The 22,965-nt window shown below is 46.5% G+C and overlaps 2 protein-coding genes, 1 long non-coding RNA gene and 1 pseudogene across 3 annotated transcripts; 1 reads left to right on the forward strand and 3 right to left on the reverse strand.

Annotated features, from left to right (window-relative positions):
* Window positions 1-618: 618 nt before the first annotated feature.
* Window positions 619-4,012, reverse strand: LOC127299023 (disease resistance protein RGA5-like; annotated as a pseudogene).
* Window positions 4,013-5,794: 1,782 nt separating this feature from the next.
* Window positions 5,795-9,165, reverse strand: LOC127307154 (probable serine/threonine-protein kinase At1g01540). Its single transcript, XM_051337863.2, has 7 exons — window positions 8,110-9,165; window positions 7,519-7,623; window positions 7,314-7,436; window positions 6,845-7,015; window positions 6,551-6,680; window positions 6,270-6,476; window positions 5,795-6,150 (listed from the first exon to the last, which is right to left on the reverse strand). The coding sequence occupies exons 1-7, from the start codon at window positions 8,946-8,948 to the stop codon at window positions 6,067-6,069; spliced, it is 1,659 nt and encodes a 552-aa protein (XP_051193823.1). The 5' UTR covers window positions 8,949-9,165; the 3' UTR covers window positions 5,795-6,066.
* A 5,220-nt stretch (window positions 9,166-14,385) lies between these two features.
* Window positions 14,386-16,128, forward strand: LOC127299088 (uncharacterized). The gene is made up of 4 exons (XR_007850334.2): window positions 14,386-14,738; window positions 15,273-15,338; window positions 15,420-15,489; window positions 15,614-16,128. It is a non-coding gene; the product is annotated as an uncharacterized lncRNA (long non-coding RNA).
* Window positions 16,129-16,418: 290 nt separating this feature from the next.
* Window positions 16,419-17,735, reverse strand: LOC127334306 (uncharacterized). The gene has a single exon (XM_051360730.1). The coding sequence runs from the start codon at window positions 17,733-17,735 to the stop codon at window positions 16,419-16,421; it is 1,317 nt and encodes a 438-aa protein (XP_051216690.1).
* Window positions 17,736-22,965: the final 5,230 nt, after the last annotated feature.

Consider the following 22,965-nt stretch of genomic DNA (forward strand, 5'->3'; position numbering starts at 1 on the left):
GTAGAATATAATTGTCTTTATGTATGAAATTCTTAATAAGAATTAACTATACGTCTTCGATGTAGATTGCATAAGTAGATCAATTTATTAATGCATTTAGATGGAAATTCATTGTTCGATTTATATGTAAAATGTGTCAGGAGTACGAGCAATTTTGTTTTTCAAATACTAGCAAATAGAAAGCCGCGAGACATGTGCTCTTGGTTATGTCTTCATCTATATATTATTAGCAGAAGCTAACAATGTTTTCGCCAAGGAGCCTACCGAGGCCACCATCATTTTTTGCAGCATAAGTGATATTTCGCATCGCACATGAAAAATGTCTTCCGTGTGTGACAGGACCTCAAAGGACCAGTCCGTGCTAGTGGAGCATGATCAGGCTAACTTCAAGTCTTAGAAGCAGCTTCCAGGGCACTTCATCTCTATCCAAATTAAGCCAGGTCCCCTTGTTCTGGTCCTCGTCATTACAATCAGAGGCGGAACCAGCGTACAAATAATGGGTATACGTACTCATTTTTGCACATATTTTGTTATATTTATTTGATGTATATTACTCTGTATTTAAGTTAGACATAGGTATACAAGCTGCTGCTATAAAATAATGGGTGTACTACTGATCTAGCTCCGCCTATGATTACAATCCTCTTCATTCTTCTGACAATCAGGTTCTCCCAGTATATAAACTGTGGGATGGTTGAGATGGATAGCTGCTTCTTTCCTGATCGCAGTAGCTCCGGCCTTGTTCTTAGAAGGTGTGGATTTGTCCTTGACAAGCATTATTGTTGCTTGCTTGAGACAAGTGAGATTCTCAAGGCCTATATAAAAGCCATAAGTTTTTGCCACTGGCACAAGACATGGCACACCAATCTTCTCAAGCTTCGGCATAGCACCTTTCATGAACGTAACGTATGCTTCAACAGCACCACTGATTCCTAACTCCTTAAGATTTGGGAATCCAGTGCCTTGGACTGTAATCAGCCTGTTCTGTTGTCCTGTCTTCAACCATAGCTCCAGACAAAGTAATGCTGGGAGCTCCCCAAGAGTAACCAGACCCTCCTCTGTTAATTCAGTTAAATTGATGTCCAAGTAAGCTAGGCTGGTGAGAGTTGGTGCAATCCACCTTGGAACATTCTTAAAATAATAGTCGCTGGACATATAGAATATTTGAAGGGAAAATGGCAATGGGGACCATGAATCTAAGAACCCAAGGGAACCACCGTATCTAGTTATCCGTAAAGACACGAGTTTATGGTTGCCAAGCTTGCACAGTGAGGAATGTAGCATCGTTTCATGCTTCTTGTACTCCTCGAGTCCTTCACAATCGAAATATATATCAAGTCCAGACAAATTTTCTAGGTTCCCAAGTTCCTCCACCACAAAAAATGGGCTACGGGTAATACTAAAACCAGAGATTATCTGTAAGTTCCTCATATCTCCAATTCCATTTGGTAACTTTGTTCCCACTGCAACTAGTAGGTGTTGCAGTTTAATGAGGCGAACAATTCCAGATGGCAACTCTTGCACACATGTATTCCTAAGATCTAGGGTCTCTAGATCACATAGCATCACAATGCCTGATGGTAGCTTTGATAGGCCCGTGCAACAAAGGCTGAGGTATTTTAGTTTGAACAATTTGCCCATATTGTAAAGATCATACTCCTCTAAGCCCTCACAGTCCTCAAAATCCAGTACTCGCAAAGCTTCAAATTCAATAAGGCCAGGCAGGTGCCTGATGTAATATGATGATGATACAGTTAGAGATCGAACATGGCTTAGATCTTCTTTAACTAACGCATATGCATTCTCCTTTTCACTATGTTGGATGGATAGTCGTCGAATAAAACCATTATGATTTACCAACCTCGTTTGGCCTCCACCTATCACGGTGACAAAATTATCTTTGGTTGCTTTGGAAATAATAAGTTCAAGCATCATGTCATGGATCCGACATGCGTCAGCCTTACCATCATGGCCAATGCTCACTGGTTGTACCATGCTTTTGTTGATAAGCTCGTAAAAGCAGTTCTCGGCAACCTCTTGTCGGCTCAGTCCACGCTCTTCACATATAAAACCTTCTGCTATCCATCTTCTCACCAACCTTTCTCTTGCAATTACACAATCCTCAGGGAATACACTTAAATACAACAAACATGTCTTGATATTAGGGGAAAGATCATTGTAGCTAAGGTTTAGTATGGTACTCATTCCCTTTAAACTCTGGTTATTTTCCAGCGCAGAACCAATTGACCTTTTAATCTTCTCCCACTCCTCTTTGACAGTTGGTCTGGTTGCCAATAAACCGGATATACTGATAATTGCCAATGGTAGGCCTCCACATTTTCCCAGGATTTTATTTGAAACATCTTTCAAAATATCAGGGCAGTTTTGCTCCGAGCCAAAAATTCTTCTAAGAAACAATATATTAGAGTGAAGATCACTTAATGCTTTCATTTCATACACACGGTCATCACCACCCATACAACATGACCTTGCTACATCGATATTGCGTGTAGTGACTATAATCCGGCTATAACAGTTATTCTTTGGAAAAGCACACTTGATAGTGCCCCATGCTTGTGCACACCATATATCATCAATTATAACGAGATACCTAACAAGCAATGAAAACTAACATACATCAACCAATTGTGATAAGGAACTCAACTAAAAAGCATAATCCATGCATGTTGTAAATATACGAACAAAGTACTCCAACATTGTGCGTGTTAATTTAATGTACCAAGCTAGTTAAATTAAGTGTATGATGATGCTTATTGTTTATGTGTGTCATTTTCATTACTTAGGTTTCCATATGCAGTTGAAAATGCACATGTATATTATGTCCACTCATTGAAATTTGTACTTAAGTGGAAATACCCTCTAGGTACTCGATAAAAACAACCACATCACAACTTTATTTGAGTATTTATTAAATAGGCCATGAAATTCCAACATTCATTGTAGGAAGAGTCACACATGCATGGCCTAATTATTGCATAAGGGATCAAATAAGCAACGACATATATTATACGTGAAATTACATCACATATGCTAGCCTTAGATACAGTGATAGTTACTTAAGTGTACTACGATATTGCCTATTCTCATATGTAGTCTATTGTAGATATATGGCATGCCCACTTTGTAGATAATATAGGCAGAAATATTACACAATATTAGAAAAAATAACAATGTTGAAATTACCTCCTATCTTGTAGCAGCTCTCTCAACTTTTCAATAGATGTCATTACATCCCAAATGTCAATATCTTTTGTGAATCCATCAGGGTAAGGCATTTTCCAGATGAGGTCACTAATAGTTTTCTTTATGTTTGGCTTTTGTGAGACTGATACAAAAGCCTGACAATCAAAATTATTTTGAATCTTGCGATATACCTCATTCGCTAGAGTTGTCTTTCCTAATCCACCAAACCCAACAATAGCCAGCACCCTACTATGTATGTTTTTATCTTCCACCATCCACTTGGCAAGATCATCTCTTGGACCATCAATGCCCACAAGGTGTGCCTGATCGGCAAAAAGAGCACACAATCGGGGATCCACAACCAACGTGCTACAAGTATCCTCATCTAGCTTGTAACTGTGCTTAAGCTCTTTCACTTGCTTGATGCGAACCTTTAGTTCATCAATTTGGTCGGCGATTCCACGCCGAGCTCCAAGCGCCTTAAGTTGGTGAGTAGTCTTGAGGAAGAACTCCTTGAAACCACTATGGCGCCCATCATCATCGAGCCGGTGAATGAACTTATCAATGCAATCCTCAATATCATAGGCCAATTCCCTCACCATCGACATCCATTGCTTGACCTGGACGTCAGGATCTTCGAGCATAGCATACTTCTCGGCTGCAGCATGCATACTGCTTAGCTCACATTTGAGCGACATGATTTCACGGCGAACCCTTTGAGGCGACCATACTCGCCGGCAACCAGACCTGCGAGCTTTACAAGCAGGGGACCCAAGGCACCGAGCGAGGCGTTCACTCCGGAAGCCATAGGTGAGTCTTTCTATCTATCTCCGCAGTGTTTTTGTGTTTGGAGTGGAGAGAAGTGGACTGAGAAAAAATATCAAGCAATTGGGTGGGTGAGTAGTTGGGACACGCTGCAAGCAAATGAAGAACATATTATATATCTTTAGATATTGTTGTTTCCTGGTTCCATCTCTTGTTTGTCCTTGGAATTTCCGTTGAGAAAATCCAAGTAAGTGTAGTAACCATGCGTGCAGGAGTCGGAGAGAACAAGGCAGGCAACCTAAGTGGCTAAGTTGATTAATTAAGAACATAAGCACAAGGAAATTATACCATGTATGCATCGTGCCGACCAAAGTGCACAAAAATAATTAGCTACAGGCCTACAGACTGTCAGTCCGTTTTTGGTGTGATTTTCCGTGGAATATGCGATGGGGGCTGAATGCCAGCTCAGCAGGGCCAGCTCAATGCCTTGTGGACTATGGTCCACCCTGATTACATTGTGCACCAAGTTCAATACACAAATTTGGAAACTGCTCCAAAAGCGTTTCCTACCACCGTTCGCTAAAGAAGTTCCAGTCTAGGGGTGCGATTGGTAGGTCTCACCTTTTTTGGGGCTTCTAGGGGCCAGCCGTTAGGATGATTTTGACCGGGTGAAACGGGCCAAGAATCATGTTCTCCACTTCGTTTGGTTGCCCACAAGGAAATTTTGATAGGCCCAGGAGAGAAAGAGGTTTGGTTGTAAACACACTTAACTCATACACAATTCTTAGTTCAACGGATCCGGAGTTACAACTATTTTAGTATCACGAACAAATTAGGGTTCTAGGGTTTGAACTTTTGGGAAGTTCTAATTTGCTTCCACGCAATCTGAAAATCTGTTTGAGCTAATGGTTTGAAAGTTTCATCAGTTGTCGTTCGATTCGGCCTAAAATTTGTAAACTTGTCAAAAAGATCCGAAACACGCTAACTGATGGCACGGGCATGCAATGCCACATCATCACTGCCAAGTAGGACAAGTTATCAGATCTTCTGTTAATTAGCTTAATCTGAGATTTGAACCTAGTTGCAGTTTATTACACTAAGATGATTTTTCTAAAAGAGGCAAAGTTCTCGGACGAAAACCCTGCACCGGCCTCGGCCGATGCCGGTGATGGCGGCGCTCTCGAACGTCGCTCCCCTCGTTGGAGGCATCACTGTGGAGGCCCTTCACTGCAAGTGTTGTTGTTCGTGTTTTCTGTCTTGTCGGTTTCGTCATCGGCTTGTCTTCGGCTAGGTGGTGCGCGGCCCCGGGGGTCGGCGTGGATGTCGGAGCGGTGGCTCCGTGTTTTGACTCCGCCTTGTTGTGTTTTGAGGTGTTTTTAGGTGTCGGCCTTGGCCACTGGGGTGGCTAGACCGTCGGCTCATGTGGTGCGCGGCCTCGGGACCGGCGTGTTGTGTTGTGTTGTATCGGTTTTCGGCTAGTTTTCCTCATAAACTGGCCATTCTTTTCTACTATATCAATGAACGGCAAGCCTCTTGCCTAGTTTCAAAAAGAAAAAAAAAAAGAGGCAAAGTGAGTCGTAACAATTATCTAGTAGATTTCATCCGAAAAATCTCTATCGCCCCAGGTGACAGCAGGGGACGTACTCCTCGAAGTTAACTGAAAAAGGCGAGTGATGATCTGGTGTCAATGAGTGTCATAGAACTGTGTTGCCAGCCAGAAATGCACGCAGGCGTCGAGCTGGAACGGAGGTGCGTTATTATAGGTTAAATCTAACAACTAAAGAAGAATAGACCAAACTCGAGTAGTACTAGTGAAGCAAAATCATAGATGTACTTCCGCTGTGTTTGATCATATAAAGAAGCTCTTAAGTGTCGAGCAATGGAGTACTATGAATTAGCTGTGCGATTGAACCAATGCCGCCATGCAAACAAAATTTAACGGGCGAAGAAAGAGAGATTATATCGACTAGCTGCTTGTACAAGAACATTTGGCTACAATCCTGTCAATGCGAAGGGGGAAAAAGCACGGTGCCCATACGAACTCAGAAGTCAGAACCTCCACTTCGCAACGACCCATTGATCATCCGTCCGTGGCGTTCAGTGCTCATCGCGTTCGTAGGCGTAGCTTTCCTCCCACGACGACGACGCGTGAGGCGACAGATCCCGCGCGAGCTGGAGCTCCTGCACACAAAACACACGATTGCAATTGCGACATCAGAACGCGGCGGAAATGAAGAAACAAGAGCTGCATGCAGGTCAGTGTGGTGATTGGTGAAGGAGAAACGAGAACGACGACGTACGTCTCTGAACCTCAGGTCGTCCTCGAGCATGTGGACCACGTGCCCCATGGTGGGCCGCTGGCTACCGTCGGGGTCGACGCAGCGGAGCGCGGCGAGGACGGCGCGCTTCAGAACCTTGGACGGCGGCGCCTCTGGCAGCTTCGGGTCCACCACCTCCTCCACCCTCCTCTCCGCCACCATGCGCTTCAGCCACTCAACCAAGTTCACCTGAATTTTGGCGACAGGACTGTTACGACTTGCAATTACATGAAGTACGTCGTAGAAAGACAATGACGGCTGACCTCTGCGTTTGGCCTGGTGTAGTCCACTGGAGTTCTGCCCGTGATCATCTCCATGACCAGCACGCCGAAGCTGTACACGTCGCTCCTCTCGTTCAGCATCCCTGTCCTTGCATACTCAGGTGCCACATACCTGCGACAACACGGCCAAGGTTGGATATTCTAGTAAACAGAAATACGAGGACAAGGAAATACAGTACTTCCTCCTTCACACGGAGATTTGTCCAAATTCAAATGTATCTAACACTATTTAGTTCAGACATGTTTCATAAAATGGAGGGAGTAGTTGGGACTGACCCGAATGTTCCCATGACACGAGTGGTGACATAGGACCTCTCGGAGCAGAGCAGCTTGGCGAGGCCGAAGTCCGACACCCTGGCGTTCCACTGCCCGTCCAGGAGGATGTTGCTGGATTTGACGTCGCGATGAACTATCTTGGGCTCCAACCCTTCGTGAAGGTACGCCAACCTGAAACAGGGACAAGATGCCTATCAGTATCAGTGCTGCTGGCTAGTGTACACATGTTTCAGGTTTCAGTATTTTTTTTTTGTTTCAGACTTTTAGTGTTGGACACATGTGCCGTTGAAGCAAAGCGGTGGCAGTGTTGTTTCAGAACTCAGACACCACCAGCCTAACATGCCAGCTAGTACTGATTCGTGTCAGTAAAATGGAGTTGTCCAGATATCATTCTAGTCCGGACTTTGCTGAATAATTACACAAGCAAAACAGTTTCAGATAACACGAGAAGGAAGAAGGAATTACGTACCCTTTAGCAGTTCCGAGGAGTATGTGCATCCTCGTATCCCAGCTCAGCTGGCTAACTTCACCGTCGTCATGGTGCAGCCACTTCTCCAGGTTACTGTTCTCCATGTACTCGTAGACGAGCATCCTGGCAAAAAAAAAATGTGATGGATCCGATGGTAACTGAAGAAATGTGGGCGCGCGTAAGCAAGCACTGCAATGATCATTACCTGCATGGCCCCTCACTGCAGTATCCGAGCAAGCTGACCAGGTTCTTGTGCCGAACGCGCCCGATGGTGGCCACCTCCACCCTGAAATCTTTCTCGGCCTGGCCCCTGAAATGAAGGACGGAACAGTTGGTGAAATTTGAACATCATCTTGGGTCCCGGGAAGCCGCTGGAAGCAGTTACTGGCAGTGGTTGCTACGCGTGAACTGAAATTCAAATCTGACAACTGCCGAAAGTTGCCGAGTCTAACTAACAGGAAAACAACACTTGTCCTGATCGATCACACGATTATCTGAAATTCTACGAATTTGCATCAGTGTGGAAACGAGCAAACGGAGGAAACCTGAACAGAATCACAGTACGATCTCGATGGTAGTTCTGCATTTGAAATCTATCTAGATTTTGAATCCAACCGCAAATATGAATGAACCGACAAACAGCAGAAGGCTAAAGAATTTCGCGTTTCTAATCCAATCTAGAGTTCGAAGCAAGCACAACGATATTCGGATGGTTGAACAATAATGCGCTGAAACTCGATCGAAAAAACTCGAGAGACGCCGACCAGTTCTGGACCTGAAACGAGGGTTTGTTCACCTGTTGTTGTGCAGATTCTTAATGGCGACGGCGGTGGAGTCCCTGAGCAGGCCCCTGTAGACGACCCCGTATCCGCCCTCGCCGAGCACGTTGTGTGCGGCCAGCCCATCGGTGGCCTCCTCCATCTCGCGGCGCGTGTACCTTCGTCCCCAGCCGCCCCGCGACGCCTCCCGGGGCTCCGCGTCACTCCCGGCCGAGCTCCATCCGCGCGCGCTCCCGCTGCCGCTCCCGCCGCCGCTGCTCGTGGCCGTCCCGGGGCTGGTCGTCCTGCCGGACCCCGCCGCGGCGATCAGCGGGGCCTCCTGCTCAGCCTTGATGACCTCGATCGGCGGCTGGAACGGCGGCGGCGGCGGGTGCCAGCGCACGGGCGGCTCTTCCACGACGACGTCCTTGTCCGCCGCCATCGCCTGGTGCACGACGTGGTGCTTCGTGGACCGGGAGGCGGCCCCGTGGTGCAGGCTCGGGGCGACGCGCGGGCAGCGCCGGCGGCGGCGGCGGCAGCGGCAGAGGCAGACGGTGAGCGCGAGGAGGGCGATGGTGAGCACGGCGGCGCCCGCGGCGGCGAGGACCCAGCCGCGGAGGCCGAGCACGGAGGTGCGGTGCGAGAGCCAGGAGGTCAGGAAGCCGACGCTCCACGCGGAGGACGGCGTCTTCGCCGCCTGCTGCTGCTTGTGCTGCTGCCCGTGGAGGTGGTTGCGCTGCTGCGTCGGCGGCGGGGGGTGAGAGCGAGGGCGAGGCGGGGGGTAGGGGTGGGGGAGGCGGCGCGGCGGTGCCTTCGCCACGGGCCGCGTCCGTGTTGCCGGCGGCGATAGCTTCCTCGGGGGCGGCGGGGCGGTCATCGCTGGCTGCTGGCTGTGGACGCCGGTCGAGAGAGCCGTGGGTTCTTGGAGATGGCGATCACGCTGGTGTTGATCTAGTTGGCGACTTGATCACTTGACACGCTCGCGGCTTGGTTAAGAGTAAAGCGATGATGTCGGGTCGAACGAATGCGTTCCGAGATGCTAGTAGCAGAGAAGGCCAAACAACCGAGAGATGAGGCAGCCGTTGGAGTTGGAGCAGAGATGGCCTCAACGTACTGGCTAGCTTTTCGGCGCGGTGTCAAACGGCAATTAACGGCCCATCGATTACTCCGGAAGTACACCGTGCTCCACTGTAGCATTTTTTTTTTGTTGTTGCAAAAAAACACCACAATTAAAATACACAGTAGGTTTTTTTAAAGTAAAATACACCACAAGTCCTAAAACTATTTGAAGGGTGTCATGTTAGTCCTAGTGCATATCCTAAAACTATTTGAAGGGTGTCATGTTAGTCCTAGTGCATATCCAAGTCCTAAAAGTTTATAAAGTGTGTCACCTAAGGTCATATCCATGCCACATCACCTTTGACTCGTGCTTGTGCCATGTTGACTCCTGCCACATGGCAATTTTGTACACTAAACTTCCTAAAAAGTAATTTCCTGGTTACTGCCCTTCGCCACCTTCTAGATCTGCCCGGAGAAGAGCGCGGCGGGGAGCTTCGCATGGAGCATTGGCCCGGTGCAGGGCCAGTCCACATATTTTGAGGGCCCTAGGGCGACAACACGAAGACCCCCTTGTTTATAGTGGTGGAGCTTCCCTCTAGCCAGGGGGCCATTGCCCCCCTCCCCTACTCAATAAAAAGATTTAAATATATCTTTAATATTTATGTTGAAGTTTTAAAAATTACTCAAAGGTTTAGCATGATTGGTGTTCTTGGACCCTGCAACAATCTCTACCCATGAGTAATTTTTTAAATTTTAGCATAAATATTAAAGATCTAGCATGATGGGTCAAAGGTTTAGCATAAATATTGAAGGCGGAGGGAGGAGGAAGATGAGTAGGGGAAGGAACATGGATTCTTTCCCCCCCTCCCGGCGAGGAACCAAAGATGCCAGAGATGAACAAATTCGAGCTGTAGATGATGCCTATAAATAGCCCTGCCCAAGTGCTCACAAGCAAAATTGCACAAGGCGAGAACCCTCTTTCGATCCGCATCCACAATTCCACCTGCTAGCTAGAGACGCCCGTGAGCCAGAGATGGGGAACACGAGGGCGATCGAGAGCGAGGACAGAGGAGGACTGTCCGCCGCCGCCATCTGCGGGATCGTGGTCGCAGTGTTTTTCTCCATCCTCGCTGCAGTCATTGTTGTTCAACGTATCTTCCGCGAGTGCAAGCGTGGGGCGGCCGCGCCACCCGCGACAGCAGCCAGGGGGCCATTAGGGGGCCATTGCCCCCTCCCCCCACTCAATAAAAAGCTTTAAATATATCTTTAATATTTATGTTGAAGTTTTAAAAATTACTCAAAGGTTTAGCATGATTGGTGTTCTTGGACCCTACAACAATCTCTACCCATGAGTAATTTTTTTAAAATTTTAGCATAAATATTAAAGATCTAGCATGATGGGTCAAAGGTTTAGCATAAATGTTGAAGATATATATCTATAAAAATTACTCAAAGGTTTAGCATGATTGGTCACACACAAAAGATTAAAAAATATTAGTATTCCATATGAAAAACATTACACCAATGCAATAGAAATTCAATATTCTGTATATTTGATAGATGCATGGTATTCGAGATATCGGTGAAGACAATTTAAACTACTTGTTTTTATGAATCTGACGAACTATATACAAATCTACTTATTTGTAATAATATCTGCTTTATACACGGGTGTATACACATGTACCTCTAGAATTAATCACATGAGGAATAACTGATTCTTATGCCCATGCAAAAAGTGAGTAGAAGAGTATACATATTTGGTACTGAATTGATATGAGGATAGAATATATGGCCCCTCAAGCATATATTGTATGATGGGCCGAATATAATTGCTGCGAATCATATGAGTTGCTTCCGGAATGGCGTAGTTACGTGACTATGTCAGTATTCTCCACTAATAAATACTCGCAATATCTGGAAGTTAGAGGTCGGTGTTGTTCTCCACATTTGGAAAGGCTAGAAATAAATCGTGGCATGGATAAAAGTGATTTAGCAAATTTGGAGTACTTCTTTTAGTAAAGGAGACTACGTAGAGGCATGATAGTCCACAACTTAGACCATCTCTTGACTGTTGGATCTCAAAATTAGAACTTGTATTAATACGAGTACACAAACAAATCTTTAGCTCATGCCCCTAACTCCTGGCCCAGGCCGAGGGTGGAGCGCCTAAAATGGAGGTGTTTTTCACAAGAAAATATGCAGAAACTTCATGCAACGTCAGTTATCTGATCACAAACAGCTTGAAATTACCTAAACTGAGCGATTATTGTTTTTTTTAAATGAGTGGGTCGGCAGGTGGTTTCTTTATGAAATATTTGAACAGTGGCTGTTTTTTAAAATCTTATCCACGATGATTTATTATTTTTTCTGCAATTTTCTCGAGAAAACCCGACCTTAATTGCCTCTGTGCTTGGCCAGGGACGGCTAGCTAGTGACGTCGTGATCAAAGTGCCGGTCCTGGTCGTGATCAGATCTCCCATAAACTGAATGTGACTAGCATACGGCTAGCTGAACTTGATGCCTTACCTGACGCTCTAACCGACACCATGACTGCAGGATTAGGATCGATCGACTGAAGTATCGCCATCCAAACATCTGATCTAATAGCCAGTTCTGCGATGTACGCGGCCGGCGTCAAACTGAATCAAGCAGCAAAAGCAAAGCTGCTGGAACGAACGTACTGTCACTGATGCATCTAATTTGACTGAACGGCCGTGCGATCTTCAATGGCCCCTTTTGACAAACTGGGTCTGGTGTAAAAAGGGCAATCTTCAGACCAGGGAGCATCGAGTACACAGGTTAGTTATTAGCACGAGTTAGCTGCTTAGCTCGTACTACTGGAACTGCAAGGTAACGGTGTCCTTTCCGTTGCGCGCCGGACTGCCAATCAATGTGGCACCAGCATGGCGTCGGCGACGTGGGCGCAGCTGGAAGGAGGATGCAACCATGCATGGATCTGGATGTAGCGGCAACTGGATGCCCACCACGCCATTTCCAAGTGCGTTTTTTTTCCTTTGGGGACATCAGCTGACTGAACTCTAGATCAAAGATTTGACTACGGAACTCTTGAGGAAATTTGTGTGTAGGCCGGTCACCTCCTCAAAATTGCCAAGGATTGATGCAAGATTTTGGGTGTCTTTCTTTGATAGGAGCCACAAAGACCGCCCCATCGTTCGCGTAGAGAAAGAGGACATACGCAAGATGGTGCCTCTACCCCGGAGCTTGTGAATGAGACCATGCCTTGAGTCACTTTTCAATATTTGGGTAAGCGGATCGATGGAATAACAACTAACAACAGCGATATGGCAGTGGCGTAGCCACATTGGAAGCTGTGTGGTCAATTGACTACACAGGTTTTTGCCAAATCCTTTGTATATGTTGCTACAGATTATACAAAAAAAAATTAAAATAAATAAAAATACATGTGTTTGACATCACATATTTAAAATGACAACACAGACTTTAATTTCTGGCTCCGCCACTGCGATATGGGATCCCTTGATGCAACCCGCGGTCGTGACGGGTGGGAAAGCCGGCCACCAAATTGAGGAGCAACCTTGAAGTTGGGGTTGTGAGGGGAACCACAATCCAATTTGTTTCTAGGAAAACAAAGTGGCATGTCATATTGTTCTTGTAAGAGAGTGGCATATCATATTGTTATTATTACTGACATTGCCATAGTTATACATTATCTCTAACTAGCCTCGTAGACTTGTAGCATGAAGCCCAACACAACATGAACGACATGGAGGTGGTAAATCATAACCTATATAAAAGACAATCAATTTAACGCCCTTCTTAGCGATTTGGGCACTGTAGATGTGCACATTATCTCTTCGTTTGTTCAACTGTATCACGACACGTGCCCTTCAGATGATTTCTACATTGGATTAATTTCTTTTTGTTTGCATTTATTTTGCTAGATCTGTTACCGGTTACCGGTTGTAGAGGTTCTATCTTTCTATCCTTATACACCGCTCCCAGTTAATGCGTGATCCCGTCTTCCAAAAAAAAAATGCTTCCACGGCAAATAGAAATGTCTGATGGACCCCACCTTCCGCCGCTTAAACTGCGTCTTTCATCCTCATAACCCACGCCGCTTTGACCGGAATATCTAGAAGTTCCGCCAAACATGCCGTGCATCCACTACCCCGCCTCCCACACCACGTCGGCATTATGTACCTCCGTTCCTGGGATCCCTTCCGCTCGCCCAGGTGGTGCATCGCGCCCCAGAACGGGCAGGCTCAGCGGAGCTGGCCCCTGCCAGCGACTCGGGGGGAGTTCCATGGGCGACAATGGCGGCCATGGGTGACGAAGTGAACAGCTATGGCCGGTGCCACGGGGATAGGGCGGTCCCTTCGTTCCCACCATTTCATCCTTGATCCGACGCCGGATCGAACTCTTGAGATGAGATCCCTCTTGAGACAAGAAGTGAGCGGGAATGCACAGAGTGATGCCGTTATACTCAACTGCGGCACCGCCCCGCGGCAGCCGTGTCGAGCCTGGCCATCGCGCTACAGCTGCAGGTCGCCGGCGCTCGACGAGACTACGAAGGCACCCACATCGTCGATTGGATAGGCCAAGGTTTCATGTACGACCTCCTCTTTCTCTGTTCCTTCTCCTATTTCTGATGCTCTCGAGATTATCCATCTTTACATCCTTAAGAAACTGCGTGTTCCTCTGAGTTCAGCTGTTTACCTTTTGATAATTGATACCCCGTTATCCAGTATGCCTCTCCGTGCTAAAAAAATCCTATTCTCACATAGCCACATAGGTCAGGAGAGGAAAGTGCATATTTTGTTGCTCAAGGATGTGTCACCCCGTAACTGTCAGTGGAATATTCTTGTGCGCATCCCACGATCTGGGGATACAGAGATCAACCGATGCCCCTCTATGAACTAGACATTATAGTCATAGATCATGAGGTACAGCTTCAGAAAAGAAATTACTCAATCTATTTTCTTTCCTTGGTAGGCATTAGATGATGCTTTCAGATACAATGGATCTGCTGTTTATGTTGCTGTTCTATAAAAAAAACTTTTAGCTATCTCCAATGCACTTTAATCAAATATTTGGTTACACAGTATTAGTTAATTTGATTTCCCTTTGTAAAAAGTAAACGGTTACACAGTATTAGTTAATTTGATTTCCCTTTGTAAAAAGTAAACACACTACCTATCTTCTTTCTAGGCCACAACAGCCAAGGGAGTTCTCCTCCTAAATTTATTTCTCTCCTTTTCCCCCTTTATTGCAGATAGGGCGAAGTGGTCATGCCCTCGCATTTTTCCACGGTGCGAGACCGGCCGCGCGGAGGCAGATGACCGGTTTCCGCCGCTGCTAACCTGCCTTTATTCTCATGGGGAGTGACGCCATCTCTGCTTCTCACACCGTTGCCTCATGCAGCCGGTGATACACCACCCCTAGCCGACGAGGTGTTCCGTGGAGGTGCCTTACCGCGACATCCCACTCAGACCCGCCAGCTCGGTCTCTGATTTGACTACAACATTTCCAGTGACAGGAATCCTGAACTAACGATCTCAACATCAAAATTCGGTGTGATATTGAATAGAGACTTTGACAAGTTTTGTTCATTATTTGTTTTCAGGTGATTGGCTGCTCAGTCTATCTGGCATTTTCTTAGTTCATTTATCACACTATGGTTCATCTTCAAGAAATTTTCAATTTCTCCTGAGATACCTACCTATGCCAACACCAAGACAATAACCAAACATTTATTTCTAGAAAAACAAATATGTAACAAAATACCTCTTATATTTTAGTTCTCTTGATATCTTATAGCTCTGCTCCCAACCAGACTAAACACTACTTAATTGAAACAACTCTACAAATCCACTCTTACATATGAACATACTCTCCAAAAAAGCTATAGGCCTACTACACCAATCGGCTAAGTTATATAGGGAACTTACAAGCATTTGTATAGTTTTGTTGTCATACTTTGAGCTCCAGTTCAGATTACTGATCTTTGCATGGCAGTTATGTGTTTATAACTTTATACCAGGGCCATAGAAGCATTTTTGTCTTATGCATTGATTATCTATTTTATCTTGGAATTTTAGACCTCCAGTTCAGATCATGCATGGTCTTTACGTGTCATCTTTTTTAACTTCTTAAACAGGTAATCTTACAGGGAAGAATCACAGGTTTTAGAAATATGGAGAGAAGGTCACGTGTACGAGCAACGGTGAGTATGGTTTGTTCTTTCCAACTAAAATATATAATCAGCTTCATGTTTGTACATGTGCACTGATATTAAATATTACAGTTGCACCACAGGCCCAATATGATATGGCGTCAAGTGGATTATACCATGATGAAGGGAAACCGAGTATCTGGTAATTTATTAATTGGTCTTAACTTTATCTGGCTAAAAAGCGTGCGTTTTATCTACTGAAAAACCGATTAGGAACCTGACAATTTTCAGAAAAGCCAATACTAATTTCGTTTCTTGCATTTCAGACAAAGATTTAAATCATCACAAATAGTTGTGATCCTCTTCTTGATCAAGGAAAGAAGAGGAAAGTGTTGATGCATCTGATCAAACAATAATGCTGCACCAGTCACAGGTGATACTTCATGGGAAGTTCTGGAAGTTTTAGTCCCATCAATGATCAATCCAGTGAGTAGACAAACCGCTTATTCTGAGCCCTGAACAGGCTCTCATGCTGGACTTCATGAATCCCATGAAGGTCCAAATATTATGCACATCAGACTGTTGCTGATGAAGAAAAACCACCATTTCTGATCAGCTAGCCAAGCAAGTAATTCAGTTCCTACCAGTGGTGATGATCCAGTTCTTTGTTTATTTCTATTTCTTCGTTTTTTTTCAGGATGTATCGTCAGCTTTTACTTGGCTGTTCGAGGAAAATAGTTGTTGCTTTTCTCCAGACCTCAAAAATCAGGACATCGTAAAAGTTCTGTTAGGAATTGGATTATTTATTTCCAAAAAATTGTCTGTTAGAAAATTTGACTCAACAGTGGAAGTTTCAGTGCAATTTTACACAACGTTTTCTTACATATAAACATACCATCGTATTCTTGCATGTTACAATGTCCTACTTCCTGAATTCTCACTCCTTCAGCTTATAATCACTCCACGGCGTGGCGTGCGCCGCGTCAATGCTTTCTAGTAGTATGTTTAGTCCATAACAAGAACAGTGAAGCCATTACTAGCTTATAAGATTTGCTTATGTCAGCAGGTTAAGTATAATTCTTTAATTGGTTAACTGAGTGTGGTATCGTCTGTTGTAGAAGTATCACGATACTACGGACAAAGTAATTCTCTGTTAGGCATTATTGATGCGAGGTAAGACGCCCCGTCCATCTCATATCCGACAAAGCTTTTCCATGAACTGCACTGAACACCACTAGCCACCTTCTCAATCTCATGTGTCTCCACGTTGAGCGCAAAGGTCCCTGGATTATTGCTTCCATTGCCAAGGGTGAATATGAGGATACCGCTCCTTTCGCAGAACCATCGTAGGTTAATGGTGGAGACATGATTAAACTGCGTCAACACGAAGACATCCTTTTTCTCCCATCTGCCGGAGCACATGCCATCCCGAGTGGTTTCAAAGACTCTTATCGCCATACATAGGAGACGATCCCTAGAAACTCCCGCCCTGATGAAGGTCAGCTTCCCATCGGGAGTGGCACCTAGCAGACGGTACTTCTGCGGCTGATCTGACAGGTCGCCGAGCGGCATGGACACTTCAATGGGCTCTGGCGTGTCAAGCCGCACCGCGAACACCGTGCGCATCAGCGGCCAGTAGGCCACACCGCGGAGCACAAGGCCCTGGCCAAACTTTTGGAGCTTAGCGTCTTTGATCCTCGGACCTGGCCTCTTGACCTCCCGGCTCCAGCACCCGTTGTCCGAGGAGTAGGATCGGAGTGCAGTGTACGTCGGGCGGTTGTAGACGATAAGCACGACGAAGAAGCTGCGCGAGAGGCGTGGTGGATCGAGATCGTCGCCGCAGAGCAAGGTGCAAGCATAGAATCCCGGGTGGTCGTCACCGGAGAGGCGCGGCAGCAGAGCGACCGTGTCCCCTGCCATGGGGTTGCAGACGCAGAGATTGAGGTCATCGGCATGCATCTCAGACCGGAGCTCGAGGATGAGGCGGCCGGTGCGTGATGCGACCGGACGAGCGTGCTCGAAGAATCCATGGACAGCCTCCGGAAGCGCGCTGGATAAGGGTTTACTGAAGCCGAAGAGCCTGGTGCCGTAAGGCATCGGGACGAAGCACGGCCGCGTCGAGGCGGGGGCACGGTGAAGCTGCTTCGTGTGGAAGAAGCCGAGGGCAAGGCGTGGAAGAGGTGGCAGGCCGTGGGATAGGATGGCGGCCTCCTTGGTGACCACGCGGCCCCAGGCTCGGCACGTGCTCGCGCACCGGACGACGTCCGCCTTGTCTGAGAACCTGGCGAAGACCGCCGAGAGCACGTCGTCGGGGAGGGTTGTGCCGCCGTTGCTGTCTAGATCGCCAGCATCGTCCCTGATCCGATCCCGCCGCGCACGAGATCGCGGACAGTTCTTGCCGTATGGCGGCGAACGGTGGCCGCGGCCGGATCGGCGAAGCGGCGGCATTATGATCGGTTGGACGCTCGATGGATTTTCAAGATGTACCGATTCGTCCGATTTGGCATGAGTACTTACTAGGATATTTGCCCGTGCGTTGCTACGGGTTAGTTTTGATTAAACATTTTTTTCCCACGAAGAATTATACTACGGAAATCATTTTTTTATGGGTTGCAACAGGAAAGGAAAATTCAATATCGCAGATACACAAAAAGTACAAGTATATGGTTTAGCACGGTCTCCAAGTTTGTAAATTTTTACCCACGGCCCAATATAGATTAGCTAGGTTGAGACGTCTCAAAACCGTTCAATTCAATCTCGGGCTCTGTTGCAATGGCGCGGCTTTTCTGGACACCAGCGGTTTTCCGACCATAATGATGGGCTCAGATGCCGTCGATCAGTTATACTTGTCCATGCATCAGGTTACTCTTCCCCTTCCTTCTCTTCTGCACGGGGTGATGGAATCTTTGTACTTCCATTGTCACATTCATGCTTAATGCATTTATTAGCGCAAATTCAATCTGGCTCCCACATGTATATGCTCCATCCAGCTATTTTTTTTTTTATATTGTCAAAAAATGCAACAATTTTTTTGCATGTACATCTGGACAATTAGGTGCGTTCGTATAATTTACGAAAAATCAATATTTTGTGTGGTCGATGTAAAAAAGAAAAAACATGTCTTACAAAAATTATTATTTTTAGCACCAAATTTTATCCTTTTACATAGCCCAAACGACAAGTCGATTTTTTATGAAAAACTTTTTACGCACGCAGCTTGTGCAGATGTACACGTGAATTTTTCATTTGAATTTTTTAAATATTTTAAAATGTATAAAAGACACATTTCAAAAAAAAAGAATCATATGAATTAAGAGCCAGAATTATCACTCCTATTTATCAGACACTTTCCTAGAGATTCCACGTACGTACCATTATCACATTATGCCAGTTGGTGTTTAGGTACATACATCCACCGTTGAGCTGGGAGATATCCTTTTACATGCATGCTCTCATTTCTCTAAGCCTGTTCAATCGCAAGCCATAAACATATCATCTTATTTTCAATTGAGCAACCTACATGTCTAATGAAAAGTTCTACAATGCCTAAAAAATAAGTTCGGACTGCAGAAATACGATATGATTTTGCAAACATGGATAGTGAATCATGATTACGTACGCTGCAACCACAAACATAGTGTATGTAAATTGTCTGCGAAAGGTTCAGTCTTTGCTACGCAAAAGTGATTTTAGCATCGAAAAGTGCAGCAGAAGCTTCGGGCGAGGCCATGCAAAAGTATAAGTAGGACATCCGCTCTTGCTGACCTCCGTCATTAATGAGATCCTGCAGAAGCTGACCTCTTTCGCCAAAAAAATCTCATCCATCACCGAGCGCTACACCTGTAGCATGGAAAGAACAGAGGATTTCATCTGCTCCTCTCCTGGCTGGAGAGATTCAGGCGAGGCACTCTGTCGGGGACATCCGTCGGTACAACGCACACTTCTCAGGTTGCATCAATTACCTTGACAAAAGCTTCAACAGAAGCACAATGCGCTGGTCTGCTTCACCCCTCTCCGCATCGCCTGCAATCTCCATAGCGTCAGCGCCACCAGCAAGTCTTGCTGATAGGTTCTACACGGACTTGCTCTTGATGCACGCCTCGCACCCGGCCACGCCCGTCCTCACCACTGACTGTGTCGGCGACATCCGCTACCTCAGTGCCCTTTGGAAATTGGGATCGACAATGGAGATGGCTGACTGGCCGCTTCCACGCGTACAGTCGAGTCTCGTCTGAGCGTGCGGTCGGAGTTTGGCACCTAGCTCCGATAGTGACGGCAGCGCCGACGGCAGTCTAGCCGCAGTACTTCGCCCTGCTCAGCGAGGTCGGACTCACATTGGAGACTTGGAGTCGTCTTGGCATATTTCTCATATCGCCCACGACGTTATTATTTCTTGATTTCTCGTCGAATTGCTAGCTCGCGTAGCTGTTAATGTACGCTCGGTTTCGTTCGTAAGTTCCGATCTAATCGATGGCAAACAATGATTGCTATTATATATCTGGGAGAAGGCAATATGATGCTGGCTCGGCTGGCTCGGTCGTGGAGTTTGAGCCGGTCTCCTTTAGGCCACGGTGATGATCTGCAGGAGGCTTTGACTGGGCTGGTTGCTATTGTGAACGGACGAACAAATCTAGGCTGGAGACGGACGGACGAACGGACCAAACCAGGGAAACGCTATTTTCTTTATTATTAGGTATAGACTAGGACAATGCCCGCGCGTTGCCGCGAAAGAAAAAATAATAATTATTTATTCAGAAAAATTGAAATTCTCATTAGCAACATATATCTAGAATATTTTACAGTTACATAGTCATCAATCTTTATAATTCACAAAGTGTACTCGGTCTTTATAACAGTTGACATGTTTTCTTTATAACATTTTACAGTTATATAATATCACCAGTCTTTATAATTCACACAATGTCGTCAGTCTTTACAAAAAAAATTCTAGGTTATATACAACTAATAAAATTTGACCCATTTAATATTTTTAAAATATAACTCGGCCTCCCACCCGTAGTTATTGCAAAATAGGCAAATGTAGAAAACACAAAATTAAATTGCCAAACCGAGAATGTCAATCTCAAATTCCAATCCTCATCCTCAACTGCTAGAGTCAGAAACCCAGACTCTTGCGCTTGCCTTCCATCAGCTCATAGCTGGCCCGAGCAATTTCTCTCCCATTGGTAAGTATGGAGAGGTTTATTCCTTTGTAATCAGATCTTTGTGAGGCAGCTTATTGATTCCGGGAAGTTTGACGTATTTATAACGGTTGAACTTTTTATAATATAGCGAGGTGGGACTATTGATCGTAAATAATTGAGGGTCTGTTTGTTTGGGCTGCAGCTGTTGAAAAGCAGCTGTAGCTGGTGAGCTGTGAAAAAGCAGCTGTGGAAAGTAGCTGTTGGAATCTAAGATTTGATGTTTGGCAAGAGTGCTTTTGATAGCTGCGGCGGCTAATATTAAGGACGAAATGTCGGAAATGCCCCTAAATGCTGAGTCAGATGTATAACTAATTCTGACGTTTTTTTTTTTTTACATAATTGACATGTTTAAGGGAAATAATTCTACATAGATTCACTGAAGCATCATTAAAATTCAGAAACAATACATCCCTGTAGCATATATTCACTGATTACAGAGGCTAACCATGACTCCATAGATGACAAATTTCACAAAATCAAGAGCTAGCAGCGGACGAGTCGATTCGAGCTGTGGCGGACGGCGGCGGGGGCCGAGCTCGGGCGCTGGTGGCAGAGAACGTGGCGGCGGCGGGAGCCGAGCTCGGGCGCTAGCGGCAGAGAAAGCGGAGGCGGCGGCGGCCGAGCTCGGGCGCTGGCAGCGGGAACGGCGGCGGGGACGTGCTCAACCCGGCGGGAACGGAGGCGGGAACGAGAACGGGGACGAGCTCAACCCGGTGGGAACGGCGGCGGTCGGGAACAACGGCGATTCGCGGCGGCCGACGTCGGGGAAGAAGACTCGATTCGCTCGATTGAGGACTTCCTGGCTTGCGTGTGTCGGCGGGGAGGATGCTGGCGAGATCGCGGAGCTTCGAGGACGCTCTGCTAGGTTCAGCAGCTGCAGGGAAGGCCGGTCGCCGGCAGGGCAGGCGGTGGCGTCCCGAAGCAGTGGGTAACGGGAGGAGGGGTGGCAGTTTTTCTAGTAAATATGATAACCCAAATGCTAAAAAGTGCTTGGAGGCTGATTAGCTCATCTCAGCCTCCGTTTCGTGGCCGTCCGATCATGTTGATCACGCGCACGTCTGTTCCACGTTCCGACAACAACCGACCTGGAGAGACCACCTGGCACGCACCGACCACTTTCCCCTTCTTCTTCCCTTCGTCGCCCCTATCCTCCTCCGCGAGATTCTCGCCGTCGGACCGGAGGCAGCCGCCTCAGTATACTTCCGGGGCGCCGCACCCATCCTCTGCGAGATTTGTGCCGCCGCGCCGGTCGGACCAGAGCCCCTCGCCTCACTGGGCATGCGCCTCGCCGCTACCTTCATCCGCTAGATACCCGCCGCCGGGGCCATCGGACTAGAGCGCGCTGCCTCAGTGGGTTTGCGCCTCGCCGCCACTTCCTCCGCGATATCCCCGCTTACGGGCCAGTCGGACCGGAGCCGCCCGATGCACGCCAACCTCAGAATCCACGACGCCTGCGCGCGCCCCGCGGAGGCTGGCGACGCATCGGACCTGACCGCCGGCGCCTCGTCCCTCTTGCTCCTGCAGCACAAGTGGCCCTGAGTCCTGCTTCCAACCCTCTCTCCTTCTCGCCAACGCGGTCCACCGCACCCCTGTCCTGTTCGCCGACGCCACCGTCGAGACACCGGTCACCATCCGCAGCGGGGCTGGAGAGCGAGACAAGCCAGCGGGCTGTTGCGACAACACCTTCATCACCGACAACCTCTATTCAGGATGGCACATCAAACGTGCTTGCATCGGTCTGAAGACCTTCTGGCTTGGCTCCAAAGAGTAAGCTGCCTGTGTCTTGGCGTGCATCAGGTGTTCAATGAATTGCCTTTACAAAACTGATAGTCTAGATGTATAACATCTGCACCTCGTTCAGTTTTTGTGCTAGTGTCCTTTATATATGACACTGCATACTTGGTTTAGATGATTCGGTACTTCGTACATTTAGTGTTGTTCTGTTCTGGGCAACATGTTCGACGAGAAATGGCCATGGTTTTCTTTTCATATGCCTCAGAAAACCTGTACTGTATGTAGGAGGCGAAGTACTGATTGTCATTGAGTACATATTTATGGGGCTTAGAGAACACTAAAAGGATGTACCATTGGGATTCCTGTTGCAGAGATCGATGAGCTTTGTACCTGAAGCATTTGAGGTTACTCACCTGGTTTCATATTATGTTGCTTTGTGCATTAGAGCATCACCCATTTGCGCATATGCTAGTTTTTTTTTTTTGTCAGGGACAATGCATACACTTTTCTGTATGAATGCCTTGCAATACCTACTACTACAAGCGATGTTTTCTGAAAAGCAAAATTAATTGTGGCAATTGGGCCTTCATTTTATTCCTCATATATCATGTGCATACTACTAAATATTGGAATTGGGAGAAATTTTCTTGTTTTCGTAGATCCCGTGTTTGTATGATTCTAGGTTCTGAAGACACTAGCACTGGTTCGTTTTCATCATGATGTTTTCTCATATATGCATT

Source organism: Lolium perenne, chromosome 1 (genome assembly GCF_019359855.2).
Source record: "Lolium perenne isolate Kyuss_39 chromosome 1, Kyuss_2.0, whole genome shotgun sequence".
In the NCBI taxonomy this organism is placed as follows: Eukaryota; Viridiplantae; Streptophyta; class Magnoliopsida; order Poales; family Poaceae; genus Lolium; species Lolium perenne.

Bases quoted from the DNA above. Each gene is read 5' to 3' on its own strand.
- LOC127307154 (XM_051337863.2), bottom strand. From the start codon at position 8,948: ATGACCGCCCCGCCGCCCCCGAGGAAGCTATCGCCGCCGGCAACACGG. The intron at 7,016-7,313 runs GTACGTAATTCC...TCCCTGTTTCAG, and splicing joins CTCCTCGGAACTGCTAAAGG to GTTGGCGTACCTTCACGAAG. The intron at 6,477-6,550 runs GTCAGCCGTCAT...GCCAAAATTCAG, and splicing joins ACACCAGGCCAAACGCAGAG to GTGAACTTGGTTGAGTGGCT.
- LOC127334306 (XM_051360730.1), bottom strand. From the start codon at position 17,735: ATGCCGCCGCTTCGCCGATCCGGCCGCGGCCACCGTTCGCCGCCATAC.